Source organism: Vigna angularis, chromosome 7 (assembly GCF_016808095.1).
Source record: "Vigna angularis cultivar LongXiaoDou No.4 chromosome 7, ASM1680809v1, whole genome shotgun sequence".
Classification (NCBI taxonomy): Eukaryota; Viridiplantae; Streptophyta; class Magnoliopsida; order Fabales; family Fabaceae; genus Vigna; species Vigna angularis.
In genome coordinates, this window is record NC_068976.1 from 18662061 (window position 1) to 18678844 (window position 16784).

The window sequence follows — 16784 nt, forward strand, 5'->3', positions numbered from 1 at the left end:
CTTAATTAATGGTAATTATTCCTTTATATCGCGTTGTATAATATAACACATTTTTTCTAAACGGAAAACTTATTATCTTTAAATTTTAGAATTTTTTACCTACTTTAAAAGCCTTGTCATTATTAGTTTTATTTCAAGGAAGAAAAACAATATTTAACATCAACAAAACTTAAATAAATTCAAATAAAATACCAAAATAAAACATCCAATTCAAAATCTTAAAACAATGAATTTATTATTTTATTCTATTTATTTATTAGTCATCCTTATTATTATTATTATTATTTTCAATATAAAACTTCAATTCACCTTAAATTTCAGATAATTACATATATTAAATAAGTCAATCCGACTTTCTTTCAAATCTATACTTTTAATTAAAGAATGCAAACCCAGTAAACTACATTATTTTTTACGTTTTCAGATAAATACCCTAATACCCAAATCTCCACCATTGATACAAATTAATCTTCTTCTTTCTTCTTGCATATTATAAGTTTTAGAAGCAAAGAAAACCTGAAAGAAAGTGAATGTGAAACATATGCAGTAGAGAGAAAGAGAGAGAGAGAGAATTGAAGAAGATAACTAACTACGTAGGGTAACATCAGAGGTTTGATGGAACACAGGTACCAAACAAACATAAAGAAGTGATCCTTGAGCCAACAACATGTGTAGTCTGCCTCGGATGCACAATAACTGCTCCTTTCCTTTCAAATTTCAACGTAACAAACCCTATTCCTCTGTTACTATTATTACTGTTACTACCTTCCCCTATGCCCTATTTTTTCCTACTATGCACCTATCTATACCTATTCTACTCTCAGTTAGACAGACACAATTATCACAATAAAAAATAAAATAATAATACTTTTATAACATTTTAACATCATTTATGTGTCACTTTGATCCATATTGGTGTTTATAATTATTATTATTGATTGTTAAGTAATTTTGAAACAATCAAATAATAACATGTAAATGATATTAAAATGTTGTCGGTATCCTAAAAAAATAACATCATAATATTTATTAACCAAAACTCTGATCATTTCTCGTATTATTCTCCTACTAATATATTAAAAAATACAAAATATATAATCAGTGTGAAAAAAAAATGTATTAGAACTAATATTCTTAGTTAATATAACCATGAATGTCATTTTTCATAATAATAAATGTAACATGTACAAGTCCGAAGTTGACAACATAAACAAAAATAAAGACAAAGATGATAAAAGACAAAAGACATTATAATTTAGCTCGCCTATCTATTTTCCTGACACACAACCTTGTCTTGACCAAGCTTGATAGCAACCTTTGCTCTGCTCGTTTTAATCTATGCAAATGTCTGCAACCCTAAATTAATTAGCTTGTGAACACTGTTTCTGGAAGGTTGATATGTTGATCAAGCTAATTAATTTTGAAGTTTTATAATATAATAATGATATGTCTGTTTATGGTTTATAATAATGGGGATGGAAGATTATAATCTCTAAGGTTGTCTTGAAATGGATTTACCAAATTGAAGATTTGAGAAATTATTTTTGTTTTACTCAGATAGGAGGTAGCGTTTGGAGGGTATTTGATTAAGAGGATGTACCCACCTTTGGTGGAGACACGACTACCACTTCAAACAAGTGGCAGTTGAAGTTTTCAACAGCTGAATCGATTTCGACCATTTCATGTTGCTAACATGCTGCCCAAAATGTTTTAGAGATGATTACTTACTTTTAATTCATAAAAAATATAATGTTTTTCATTTAATTAATTTTATTTTTTTTATTCTCTAAACTTAAAATTTTGATTTACTTTTTGTCTTTGTATTTTTTCAATTGAATTTTATTTTTTAAAAAAATACACAACGTGGTCACTTTTATTAAATAGACAAAATTTCATTTGAGATGTAATTCGTGTCAAATTTTAGATTTGTTACATATAAATGTCTAAATCATTTTTTAATTTGGAATTGCTTTGATTTTAACACGTGACAATTTCTAAATATCACCTTCCAAATAATGCTAATATTAATTTAAGGTAAAAAGTCGTATTTAGTATTTTTTTTTTTAAAAAAGAACATAAAAACCCAATTGAATAAAAAAACTATAAAACATAAGAAAATCAAATAAAAATATAAAAATTAAATTGTTAACTAAACTTTTTTTTTACCGAAGCATTTTTGTTTTACAACTTTTAATCTACTCGTTAATAAATACACGTAATTATTGTGTAAAATATATGGAAATTATTTATAATATTTGTTTTTTTTAAAGAATTACAAATATTTAATATATGGAAATCTTTGCATATTGAAGAGATCCAAGGTGATTTATTGTTCAGGTAAAATGAGAAAACCATGTTACCCTCACATATACATGGGTTATGGAAAGAAGAAGAAAAATGGAGGAAATGAACTTTGTTTCTCATGAAATCGATTCTGCTGGAATAAGATCCGACTTTTTGTTCTCTTGCTTCCACTTTATATTTCTTTTATAATAAAATATTATATTTATTCAATAGAAATAAATATAAACAACAATTTTGAAATAAAATAGTACTATTCATGATTGATAAGTAGTGATAGTATGAAAATTGATAGTACCAAAGTATCATAGTCTATTTAAATAAAAAAAAATCATAAATACACTAACTGTTATCTTTTGGCTGGGTAAAAAAGTTAAAATAAAATAAAATAAAATAAAATAAAAATTCACACTTTAGACATCCACCTTTCTTAGGTCATGAATCAAACTCTATAAGATTAAAGTGTTCAGATACATACTTTTTGTGAAAAAAATTGTTCAAATTGAACTTGGAAGACATAGAAAATTGGTTTTGAAGTTAAAGTTGATGTGTTGCTATGACAACATTGATGTATCACAATATTTTGAGCATATTGAATTTGATAATATGAATTTTTCCACTAAAAAAACCAGTCATGATCATGTCTGAAAAACTATGCTTAGTGTGAACAGGTCATGCACACTACCATTGGGTTGACATTGTTCACCATGGAAGGTGTAATATTAATCTCTTAGCATTGAAGAATACCATTCATTGAAGAAACAAAAAATGACATCAGATGCAATTTTAACTTTTGCCCCCACATTGTTGTGTCCATGATGTTCCAATTTTAATGTTTTAAGCATAGGGCCTTTGGTGGTCCCAAACTTACCATTTATTTGAATATATATTACATAATTGGGGTGTTTTTGCTCCTACAAGAATCACAAAGAAGGAAAAGCTAAGAAAAAAAAATCACCTCCTTTTGAAGTTTGAAAAATATTATAGAATGATTCTTGAAGATATTCATGGCATCACTTCAACTTTATCTTCTTATTACTCTTTTGTGAGTTTCACACTTTTAGGTTAGGTTAGATGGGTCTTCACTTGTATATGCTTTATCTTCTTGTTATATTAATTATTGAGTTCATGTTTTAATATGCTTTTCCATAAAGAATTCATTAATAAAAAATATGAAGTTTGCAATTGAAAAACAAATTATTTTTTAATGTTCTTTTTTTAATAATTATATACAATTCTTGAGTTTAGAAATAGAGATGAATTGTGTGCATGTTTGAATTTTGCAATCTAAGGAATTAATGGTCATAGGATGAAGATAATTTAAATTAGAGAAATTAAATGTTAATTGTGCAGAAGGAAGACATTTTTAACTGAATATATATATATATATATATATATATATATATATATATATATATATATATATATATATATATATATATATTGATCTTAGAGAAATAAAATGAAACATATTATATAGAGTATAATACGATAATCTTCGTAGAATGATTACTCTTTCTAGTTTATTTATTACTTATAGAACCCATTCATTTACAATTTGTTTACTATATTTGTTATCATTTAACATAAAATAAAATACTTAGTTTATTTTACGAGAATATTCCTTCTGGCATAAAATAGTGTTGTAGATTTTTGTCACCATCCTGTAAAGAAAAAGTTGATGAAAAATGCTTCGATTGAAAATAGGATAATAATATTTTTACTAAAATTGCTTCGATGCTAACAAAAAAATGCTTCAAATTATAATTCCAAAATGAAAACAATAAATTATATTTTTGAAAAGAAAAAAATTAAAACTATAGAGAGTATACATGTTTGAAGCACTACGCTATTTTTTATGTGGTTTGACACGATTGCAAGTTGAATATATATCCAAACTAAATATAAACATTATATATAAAAAGAAATCAAATCAAACCAATTTTTATAGTTTGTTTTATATTGATTTTGTAATTTTATTTACTTTTTTTATTAATAGATATGATGATACAATACTATATCATAATGAATAATATTTTTTTTCTTTACTGTAATTATATATTTATTTCATTCAACACGATACTCGGTTTTGACAATTCTTTTATATATAATAGCAATTGTTTCTTTGTTTTTTTTATCAACAATCAAATTAAAATAAAATATAAAAGATAGTAAAGTGATTACAACAAAGGACAAAAATAAACAAGAAACAAATGTCATCATGTTGTATTTATTCGTTGATATAAATACCAGGTCATTTTAAATATTTATCTTCCAACGTATTTTTTTACTGATTATTCATATTAGGTTGTAATTATGTTAATATTAAATAAAAATCATTTTTAAAATTTATAAATAGAAGTTTAAAATGAAGAGATAAATTATGTGTATTTACTGTTGTATTAATATTTAACTGTTGAACTAATTTTTACATAAAAAATTCTCTAACTTTAATTGATCGTTGATTTTTTTTAATTAATTTTCAGTTATTCGTTTATCTATACGATGTTGAATACTTCTAATCATTAGTCCAACATCATGTAATTCATTAAAATGAAAAAGGTTCCTAACTGTTTTCTTTAAGGTGTTGAAAGGGACGAATTAATTCTTTTATCTGAAAAAATCACGAATCTTGAAAGCTAACAATATTAAAAATCATGTTTCCGAACAATAGTTAAAACACTTTTGATTAATAATAAGTATTCCTAGGAATATTTAGATATGTTTTAAGGAAATGAAAGATTTATGTATCTGATTCTTGGATGTACAGTATCTTTTTACAGAATTATCCTTTATTAAATGTCTTTTACTTAAATATATAAATATAATTGATATGATTTGAAATGTTTTGGAGTCTGGTTGGATTTTATTATTTTTAGAGAACAAAAAAAGAGTATTCAAAATATGCTTAAACTCGATTTTTAAATAATACAAAACTATTAATTGATTGTGATAAAAATATAAATTAAGTCAAAATCTAAAAACAATGACAGATTATTTTCAATAAAAAAGTTAAAAAACCAAATATCTCATTATCAGCCTTACATAAACATTTTCTAATTTTAAGTTCGTCCAGTAATTAGAAGACGTGTAATATAATATTCATAAAGACAAAGACGAAAGAAAAATCAAATTATATATATATAGAAGGATGAAAACATTTTGAAAAAATATAATATTACATTTTGAAAAGGGGTAATATAGTCTTTTTATGTAATTGTAACTTTTGTTCTCTGGCAGAAAAGTTGGATTCCCCATCTTGCATGAGAATGAAATTGAATGGAAGTGAGATAAAAATGATTCATGGAAAAACTAAGATTCTGAATTGAAGATTCCGCAAAAAAGAAAAAAACTTTTTCTGCTATGCCATTTAAGTGAATGGACTCATTCAAGTAATTCACATATTCTTCTCTTACTTTCGTATCTAAGCTCATTAAAATACTCAAATAATGCTTATTGCCAATCAAATTATTGCTTTTAACATAACAATAACATTACAAACAACCCATCATGATACAAACAACACACGTGAATGTTAAATTATAAGGATAATATTAAATATGTTTTTATTTTAAGTTACTTATATGAGTGTAACTCTCGTAAAATCGATCTGTAAAATAAATTTTGTATCTTATATTTAATCTACGTGGTGATACTTCTAACATAATTCATCAAAAATTTTAGTTTAATATATTTTAATCTCTCACTAATTCTTCACAAAATTCTTTTAAAAGTTATGAGTGATTAAATTTGAATATAAAATTTGGATTAAATATATTTTGATTTTTAATTTTTAAAAATAAATTATTTTAATTTGATAACATTAAATTATTTTAATTAAATTAATAATCTCTTATGTTAAAGTTTAAATTCAAATATATTATATGATATAAACAATATAACGAATATATATATATATATATATATATATATATATATATATAATATTATTAAAATTTGGTAATCAAATTATAATATTAATGAATAAAAAAATTTAATTATGAATCAAAATTTAAAAACTACAAAAATATTTAACACTTAAAATATAAATTATAACTCATCTATTTTTCTTTTCCTTTTTTGTGTGCAAAGATTTGATGAGTTAAAACAAAAGTTATGGTTTAAAGAACGAAGGATTATGGTTTATTTATTTATTGACCTTATCTTTCATTTCTTTTTCTTTCATAATTTCTGTCAAAATAGTTTTGGATTTTTGGTAAAAAATAATTTTTTTTATCCAACGTTATGATCATTTTTCAGTTTCATTTTAAAAATAAATTAATATTTTTTTCTATCAAATTAAGATAATAATTTTATGATATAACTTGAATAGCCAATGAGACATCATCAATTAGTTATATACTATATGAACAACAAATATCAAATAACATCATATTAACTTTATCATGATAATCTTTTTATAAAAAAATATATTAATAAATTTTTAGAAAAATGTTATAAACTAAGATTATTTGAGACAAAATAAAAAAAATGTTATTATGAAATAAAAAAAATTATATTTAACTAATAATTTTCATTCCAATTACCTATATATTATTTCCTACATTGGAATGAATGAGATACCTACTTAATTTTTAAGGCTTAAAATGACTCTTTATTGTCTAGTTATCATAAAACAAAAATATGTAAAAGGATAATATTTTATACTAATATTTTATAACACGTTTTTATTTGAATAATATCATTAAATTAACCTGTCATTTAATTTTATATATAAAATAATAATGTATATATAATTTTATTTAAAGTTTTTGAAATAAAAATTGTAAGAAAATCCAAAATTTTCCGTGATTTTTTTTTAAAGCAAATCCAACTATCAGCAGTCACCGTTGCCATTACAATACTAAGCTCAAGTCAACTTTCAGATAATTGAAAAAAATCACCATTGATTAATTTTGGGTAAATTGCTATTTTATTTGTTTGTAAATTAGGTTTTACATTTTTTAAAAGTTGTATTTAATTTTAATTCAATCTTCAAATTTTTCATAACTTGTTTTATGTTTTACTTTTGTTTTCACTGGAACTCCTTATTTTGATTTATCTTTTTTTATCTGTTATACCAAGATGCCTAAAGCATTCCCAGCTTTCTGAACTAACTACTGCATTCTGGGTACCTCTTCATGCACAATCGGCCTACGGCCTACCTTCTAACAGAGGAAAAAAGTGTGACAACATAAGCCTCAAACATAAACGTTGCTATATATACCAAACAAATTGAGATGACACTGCATTCATCACACACAACACACACCACACAACAGTAAACATTCAAGTTTCCCATAATGGCTCTCTGGTCTGTGGTACTTCTCACCCTCCTCTTTGCCATTGCTGAATGTCAGACAACAATTTCATTCAACCAAACCGACCTAGAGGCAGCCATGGCTGACATGAGAAGCAGGTCTTACTATGGATTTGTCATCCTCCTCAAAATTCTCAACAGCCAGCAAAATTCACTGAGAAGCAATGATTTGACATTCCTAATGCCAAATGATGATGAGCTATCACAGTTCTCCATATCTCTAGACCAGCTGCATGATTTCATACTCAGCCATTCTATTCCAACACCGTTGCTGCTCAGTCACCTATTACGTTTTCCAAATGGTTCTGTGGTTCCCTCTAGCATTCCAAGTAGGATGATCAACATCACCAACAGCGGTAGAACAGGTTTGTTTGTCAACAATGCAAGGATTGTCACACCAAATGTATGCCAAAGCTCTTTAATAAGATGCCATGGAATCAGTGCTGCTTTGACGTTTGCAAACATGGTTTCGTTCCACCGAACCCCACAAGCTAACGTGCCAAACCCAGCTGCATCTGTCAAAAAGATGAGTATCCCATTTTTCTAGTAAGGCGAGAAAAACACTTGGTCTGTACTGTTCCATTTTATCAATAAAATTCAATATTCTATCCCATGTTATTTGATCTGTAATCCTGAATAATATCATAATACTAAACATATTGGTTAGCTAATTAAATTCCACACATCAAGATAGTCAATAACTTAATGTATTCCAAACATATTGATTAACTAATTAGATTTCACAAATCAAAATGTATTCAAACATAGATCGGGACAACAAATTACTACTACCTCTTCCCACGAAGGGTTAGATTGTCTGAAACGTCTCGAACCTAGTGACACCGACTGCATCAATGGTGTAATAAAATAATATTACTATTATAGGTAGACGATTACAATATGCATACACTTAACCGAGGCTTATGGGTTTGTTCGAAAAGGATGGCAGTCATTAGATGGACCATCTGCACTGGGAGGAACACTATAGAGAAGATCATGAATTTTGGAAAACATCAAGGGGTCACCACCACTACTGCTTTGCAATATACGAGAAGACTCCTGCATTTTGATCTTCTCATACAGATACTGCTTCTCAGCCTCGGCCTCACTTAATCTTTGCTTCAAATAATTACTGGTATATTCTTCTTCTGATTTATCAGACTTGGCAAGAAGAATCCTCTGGAGCCGCTCAGCTTCTCTTTTAGCTTCATTGGACTTCATCTGGAACATATCAGCCTCTGCACTTTTAAGCCTCACAATTTTCTCTAGTTCTTCAATCTCTAACTTCTTTTTTTGCCTATCCATTTTTAGTTCTCCTGCTTCTCTGGCCTTGTCTGCTAATTCACGTTCACAAGCATCAAAAGACAACCGAGCCTTCTTGAACATTCTCATCTTCTCATTGGCTACCATTTCCATATTTCTTACAGCCTCATGCACCACCTCTGAAATTCTATTGCATGCCTCCTGTGGAACAATCAGTCTTCCACTTCCACTTTCAACATTTTCCAGGGTCTTTTGAGAGTCCAGCTCAAGCTCTTCACATATGAAACGTATTGGTTAGAACAAAAAGAAAAGAGAATGAATAAAACTACCAATATTTTAACATCAATATTGCTTCACTAACTAATTACATTATACTAACTACAATTTTCAGGTAAACTAGAAAACTTGTACCTTTGAAAAACATCAATATTCCCGTGCATGCAGCCGTAGTTTCGACTTTGCCACTTCTTAAATTTTCCTTGAGATCGTCAGACTTCCAGTGGAGTTTCCTCCCTCGTGGGTCTTTACTTCCATGAAAGATCCTACTGACAAAATCAAGTTCCCTAATCAGGGCCTCTCCATCCCATGACATCGCACAATGCTGGAAGACATCTTTAACCCAACCCAGCAGTTCTGAAGTCCTATTGCATGCTTGACACTTAAATACCATTTCGCTTGGCCCTGTTCCATTCTGTGTAGCAGGGCCCACACAAATAAGTTGCTCGCGAATGGCACAATCAGTGTGAGTCCAATGAGAGCACAAATCACATCCAATCCAGCGGCATGTATTTACTTCAAAGTCAAACTTACTGCAGATAACACACATGCAAAGATTGCAGAAACCATTTCCATTGGTGCATGTTTCACAGGTACAATCTTCAGCAGGAAGCTGGCTCCCACAAGCTAGGTTTCTACATCTCTTATACAGAAATATCTCAATCAATGAAGCCTGAGATAGATTGATACTAGGATGTAAAAATCCCTGAATTCCAGTATTTATGGCAACAAGGATTTCGAGCTGCACACGATGTGTTCGTGCCAATGTGTTGGTTGTTAAATCAGATCTACTCTGAACAAGCTTCTGCAAAATAAAAAATTCCTCTCTATGCTGCGAGCCATTCCCTCCTTCAAGGATAACTCGAAGTTCATTTTTCAGTTCGTCAAGAAATTCGGAAGGTAGATGAACCATTTTTTCACATATAATATCAACTCGTTCTCTTGCAACGTCATGAAGAGTAATTTTGTCAGAACCAGAAACACGACGTATAACAGCCTGATCAGGGCAGTCACTCTCCCTTTTTATTGCTGCAGCAGGAGGCCAAATTTCCCGAGAACTGGCACTTTCAGTCGGAGATTCACGGAGATTGCCAGTGTTTGATCTAGGCTCCTCAAGTGAAAGGCGGGGATCTGAAGAAACTAGAGACAGAGAAGTTCGTAGTCCTTCACCACCTTGTGACTGCTGTCGTGGAGGGTGCATGATTATGCGGCAAACGCTTCAGTTTTTGTTAAAACCTAGTGACCATACCCAACAAAAAATATTTAGTTTTTAAGCAGCTACACATATTCTTTGTTACAGTCAAAGGAACTTGAAAAAATCATAGTCTGCCAACAGGTGCAGGCTTTCATCGAAAGCAAGAGCCAGAGATCGGAGAGAGTAAAATATCAAAATATTTAGTAATCAATCCGGCCCTAATTTTTCCACCAACTGATGGCAAAATGCAAATAAATTCGAAAAAGGCAAACGATCGTATCTCGCACAATAATCACATCAAAATCCATCAGTAATAACAGAAGAGAAGAAAAAATCACACTTAATTCTATTATGCAACAAACCGTACAAAAAGAAGCTGGAGAGAAATGCAATCAATCTCTAACCGAAAAATTGATGTGAGACAAGTTTGCTGATAATCAAATCATCAAATCACACGACGAAGAGACAACTTAAACGACCCAGAGCACAAGTTGATCATGAAATTTCAGACTTAAAAAATTGCTACAAAGAATGTTTTCAATTGTTGAACGTGGTGCATCGAAATTCAGAGAATCAGAGCAAATATATGCTTAAAAAAATAAGAACAAAAAATTGATTAAAAAAGAGAAGAAACTTACCAGAGAGAGAAGGGAAGAGAAGGTAAAGTATGTTCTTCACACAAAACACAAGACAAGGAATTAAGGAGAGGGGTAGGTTAGGTCAAAGGAAAGAAAAAACTGTGAAAAAGAGTGAAACGGAGAATGAAGGAGAAACGGAAATAGAATAATCAAACTGGTCTTTTTTCGTTTGAACTGTGACTCCGTGAGTTGGAGTGGGAACGGAAGAAGGGTGGTATTTATCAACGGTGACCGGTCCACGCGGTTTCAAAGAGCGTTAAGTTAACACTGTTATCTTATGACCAAATTATGCCAGGTCAATATCCAAAACCATTTCTTGATAATGTATACTGATTTATTATAAATATTAATACATATATTAAATATTACATGTAAATTTTAATATTTATATAATATTATTTACGTTATATTTATTATTAATAAATACATTAAACTCCCTAAAATATTAATAAATATTTATTAATATTTAAATTATTTTAATGATAATATAATTATTATATATTACAATATATTATATAACATTAATTGATGAGCTGCAAAGCAGTTTGCTTATGCATGAACAACACATGAGTAATATTTGAAGGTGACTCATGGAAGCTAAATATGTTTAAATAATTTTTATACAGTGATATGGATATTATTTAATGTTACTTTCATTTCTCTTATTATTGGAAAAATAGTTTAGAAAACTTGAAATTTATCTTTTTAAAATAAAATAAAAAAAAAATTATCTAACTTGTACATAAATTAAAAATTGAAGAAGTTATATGAATTTTGATATATATATATTATAATAACCATTTTGATTTTTTTTTACCACAAAAGATGTGAGTCCTCTGGTTGTTGCGTGGGTCTGAAATGAACTTGACATGGTCGTCTGGTGTCTCATCCGCCACACCTTTCGCTCCTGCAACCAACAAGGCCCTTCCAAAGAAGCGGCGTCGTTTTAACGTGGTGTCGTTGAAGCGGAGGGCGAAAGCAGGGAGTGCGGGGCTAGTGAAGGAGCCGAAAAAAGAGTTGTCGCGCATTCTCCGAACCGAAGCCGCCATCACAGGCGTTGAGAACAAAGCCAAGTCTAACTCCCACAAGCAGCTCTGGCCCAAGGCCCTTCTTGAAGCCCTAGATGACGCCATCAAACGCCGTCGTTGGCAATCCTCTCTTGAGGCAAAGACAATTTTTGTTTTAGATGCTGTGCAATTCTAAATTTAGACACTTCCATGATGTTGGGATTTTCTGCGGGAATGGACCCAACCTTCATTGGTGGGAGATTGACTTCGTTTTTTTTTTTGAGCGGGATATAGAACAATGAACACACTTAAGTGGACACTGAGTTATTCAAATAATCAAATTAGGGATAATTTAGCCCCTTCACTGAGTTTATAATGATGGGGGATGATGGTTCATCTGCCTTTAATTCATCTACATGTTTTGAGAATTAACTTTTGGATTGAGTGCAATGCTATGGTCAGCTGTGTTATATTGACTAGATTGAGCTATTCTTGGGGTTATTAAATTTTGTAGTGACTGTTGGTTTTGTGGACAGTTGAAAGTAGTATGTAAAGTGTGCTGTTCTGGAAATCTTGCCAGGTGTTTAATTCGAACAATATCATGTGATGCTTTGTATTTACTGTTTAACTTTTCATCTTGAGTGTGACCGTGAAAATTTTCCAAATGGGCATGACTTGGAGAGTTATGTAAATCTTTATTTTTGAGCGACAAATCTTGATTCAATCGTTCACCTGGTTCATTTTGCCTTCATGCAATCTTAGATTTCTTTGGCAAAAACCTAGGGCTGCTTTGAATTTGAAATATTTCGTAGTCTATGAATGTAAGACATGAGTAGATTTTGTTTAGGCCGGGAAACGTGACTGCAATTGATTTTAGGATTAATATTTGTGCTCAGTTGTGTCTGAAGTAGGACTTGTTTCCTTTTGCAGATTTTTGCACTTCTTCGAAAGCAATGCTGGTACGAACCACGATGCCAAACATATGCAAAACTGTTGATGATGCTTGGCAAGTGCAGGCAGCCTGAAGAGGCTTCTCATCTCTTTGAGATCATGTTTTCTGAAGGGCTTAAACCTACTGTTGATGTCTACACTGCTCTTGTAAGTGCTTACGGTCATAGCGGTCTCCTTGATCAGGCACTTTCTATTGTTGAAGATATGAAATCGGTTGTTGACTGCGAACCAGATATATATACATATTCTATTCTTGTCAGTTGCTGTGCAAAATTTCATCGTTTTGATTTGATTGAACATGTCCTTGCGGAGATGTTATTTCTGGGCATCCAATGTAACTCTGTGACGTATAATTCCATAATTGATGGTTATGGTAAGGCTGGCATGTTTGAACAGATGGATAATACATTGAATGATATGATTGAAAATGGCAACTGCCACCCAGATGTTTTCACGCTGAATTCTTTTGTTGGGGCACTTGGAAAGGATGGGCAAATTGATAAGATGGAGAAGTGGTATGATGAATTTCAGCTAATGGGCATAAAACCAGACATAACAACATTCAATTTGATGATAAAGTCCTATGGAAAAGCTGGCATGTATAAGAAGATGAAGACTGTCATGGATTTCATGGGAAGAAGGTTTTTCACTCCAACAGTTGTCACGTATAATACTGTCATCGAGGTGTTTGGCAAAGCTGGAGAAATTGAGAAGATGGATCAATACTTTCTAAAAATGAAGCATCTTGGAGTGAAGCCTAATTCTATTACTTATTGCTCACTTGTCAGTGCATATAGCAAAGTTGGACGTATTGACAAAGTTGAGTCAATTATGAGGCATGTTGATAATTCTGGTGTAGTATTGGATACTCCCTTCTTTAATTGCATAATTAGCGCCTATGGGCAGGCTGGTGACCTAAAAAAGATGAGCGAGTTATTCATGGCCATGAGAGAAAGAAAATGTGAACCTGATGGCATCACTTTCGCTTGCATGATCCAGGCATACAACACCCACGGGATGACTGAGGCTGCTCAAAATTTGGAAAAGATGATGATTTCTGCCAAAGATAACTTGGGTATGTTTCAATTTGTGCTACTTGTTCTTTGATATCTTTTCTTTGTTTTGGTCCCATTGTGCTCAGTAGGAAATGCATGATCTACTAAGCATTCCTTGGTATTTGAGGTTAGGCAACTTTTGTGCTGGATAATGTTTTATGCCTATTAGTATTAGTCATTATTGAGTTCGTTAGCTTGTTAGGTTGGGCTGAGACTGCAAAATAAGGAACATTGCGAAAATATATAGAGGCTCTATAAATGTAAATTGGAGAGGTTTTTTGTGCTTCATAGCACCCCCTTTCCCTCTAGTTCAGTTTCTTAGTTTTAGTAGAACTTTTCAGTCAATTTACGATCCCATGATTTGTACGTTTCCTCTCTTCTTCCAATCTTGGGTAGGATCTTTAGTTTGACAATCTTGGATCGGACCTAGAGTAGGAATGAGCTCATGCCACCAGAGTGGATGCAGAATGTGAGAAAGAAGTTTTGTGGAATCCAAAGCAGTTAGAGAGTGTTGTTGTGCGAAAGTATTACTTCTGTATCGGTCTAAAAGTAAAGGGGCGTAGCTGGGTTGAGCTAGGCGTTCTGTTTTGTATCAGTGTTATTGAGGAAGACCATTTGTTCTTTTTGCCTTCATATAATTACTTTTCTGCAATAGTAAGGCCCAAGTTTTGCTTTTCACGAATTGATTCATTTTCCCTCGAATAAACTTTATATCATTGACACACCTTACCCGATTTTTTACCAACAGGCATTAAGTTGATTGAATGCTAGCGTGGATAATTGTGATTCAACACTTAAAATTTACTCAGCATTTTCCTTGGTGATCCTCGCTCAGAAAGATTTGATTTGAGAACTTGAGCAGGTAAGCATAGATTCATCTAAATCATAGATTCAACACTTCCTATATCTCTTTACTATGCCTAAAATTCACTTTAAGATAGAAGACCACGTAAGCTGAATTCTGTAGTCTGAAATGCATCTCATTCACCCACACTTTCAAATTCATCGTGAGTACCATAAAAGCCATGCTATACTGTATCAACAGGCAATAATGTAATTGCAGAAGGTATCTTTTGACCAAAGAGGATGTCCATCATTCAAATTGTATTCCATATCTTGATAAATTTTGTGGAACACCCTGCTTTGTTCTGTTCATGGGAAGTTGTTCCTTATTTTCTGTTTCATATTGAACTACTTTGTTTCAGTTTTTAAGATTATTATTCTGTTGATTTTCAATCTCATCAGCATAGGTGAATCTCTGAGCATCGAAATATTTGAGTCTGCATGTCACCTAATTTTATCATCAGTTTCAATTGTACTAATATGCATCTGGTGTTAAATACACAGTTGTTTGTAATTGCATTTCAGGAAGACTAAAATTTAGTTCATAAATGATTGCCCCAATAACCATTGGGTTTTGTTGTTTGTGGGTAAGAAGTGGGAGAGATTTTAAGGTAGATTTTTTTAAGGAAGTGAGTTTTATAGGAGTAACATTTCTTCTGGGGGGATGATGTTACTCTATCATTACTTTCCAAAAAAAAAGAAAAACAATTACTGTTCTTTCTAATTTCTCATTCTCTCAATTCCTTATGTGCTCTTTGCAGCATCGTCACGACCAACTTGCCACTGCGACAAATGGCAGTGTTATATACAACCCTAACTCAATTTTTTGAACGCTTTGATTTTAAATTTTCGGTCCCACTGAATGCTTCTGTATCTTATTCAGCAAGGCCAAGCTAACCGTTTCCAGTCCTGTGTGTCAAATGCATCTGTACTTCCGCTGTGTTTCCACTGAGTAACTTACCCTTATGCATAGCTACAGACTTTTGCATCATCACCCTTTACTACATTTGAATATTAGTGTTGTGCCCTGCAGGGAATCTATATGATATAACATCGGAGTGCACGTTCCATATGTTGGGTTTATTTATCATGAACTGAAGAGTAGCTTCAATCAAATTGGGGGTCCGGCAAACCATCATGCACACAACTCATTCTACCTATTGGGTGTTCATATTTGTCTATACAGCTCACTTGCCAATGAATTGCAGTATAATTTATGCGGGTCCTAATGGGTCTTATTTGTCACTCGGTGAGTTTCATCCCTAAAGTAGTAGGACCTACATGGATTTTAACAAATAGTAAATAGATGTTAAAAAAAAGTGTGAAGAGACTTGGAGTGTTCTGTTAGCACTATTTCCATATGGTTACTAAGTGGCCACAACCAAAGAGTGGCACGCCGACTTATTGCGCGGTTTGTTAAAATAATGAAATACGTCATACGTCATTGAAAAGTTAATGTGTTTCTCTGTTGAACTTACATTTCCGTTTAATAATTCGGGAGTAAAAACGATATAATGTACAGTAATAAATGCATTGAAGTTATATAACCAATGTAAGTGGTATTTAAAGTTATTTTTTTTTAAATATTGAAAACATTTTTTCAAATAATTTCAGCTAATTATTTTTAACTCAAGTAATTTAAAATACATCTCCCTTTAGTAAGTTAGTATTTTTGAACACATGTTATCATCCATACCTGAACTTATTTAAAATCTATTATTTTGAATTTATCCTGAAAATGTCCTAAATTATAAAATGTTCAATCACATAATCACATTTACCGTACTAAGGTTCAATATTCAACTTATTTTGGGTGTTGAAAACGACAATGCATTCACCAAAAAGACCGCTTTATTTTTAGAAAAAAAATGTAACTTTAATAGTGCCCAGTTGACAGCCCCCACAATCCAAACTAATAATGGACCACCGCGCAGG

General features: G+C 31.0%; 3 protein-coding genes across 3 annotated transcripts; 2 read left to right on the forward strand and 1 right to left on the reverse strand.

Annotated features, from left to right (window-relative positions):
• Window positions 1–7604: 7604 nt before the first annotated feature.
• On the forward strand, window positions 7605–8168 carry LOC108336481 (FAS1 domain-containing protein SELMODRAFT_448915-like). Its single transcript, XM_017572962.1, has one exon. It carries the CDS (start codon window positions 7605–7607, stop codon window positions 8166–8168), a length of 564 nt encoding a protein of 187 aa, XP_017428451.1.
• A 161-nt stretch (window positions 8169–8329) lies between these two features.
• LOC108338528 (OBERON-like protein) lies at window positions 8330–11205 on the reverse strand. The gene is made up of 3 exons (XM_017575452.2): window positions 10994–11205; window positions 9296–10396; window positions 8330–9156 (listed from the first exon to the last, which is right to left on the reverse strand). The coding sequence occupies exons 2-3, from the start codon at window positions 10359–10361 to the stop codon at window positions 8543–8545; spliced, it is 1680 nt and encodes a 559-aa protein (XP_017430941.1). The 5' UTR covers window positions 10362–10396; window positions 10994–11205; the 3' UTR covers window positions 8330–8542.
• A 595-nt stretch (window positions 11206–11800) lies between these two features.
• LOC108338034 (pentatricopeptide repeat-containing protein At3g53170) lies at window positions 11801–16326 on the forward strand. The gene is made up of 4 exons (XM_052880238.1): window positions 11801–12157; window positions 12931–14026; window positions 14755–14868; window positions 15883–16326. Exons 1-3 carry the CDS (start codon window positions 11852–11854, stop codon window positions 14775–14777), a joined length of 1425 nt encoding a protein of 474 aa, XP_052736198.1. The 5' UTR covers window positions 11801–11851; the 3' UTR covers window positions 14778–14868; window positions 15883–16326.
• The last annotated feature ends 458 nt before the right edge of the window (window positions 16327–16784 follow it).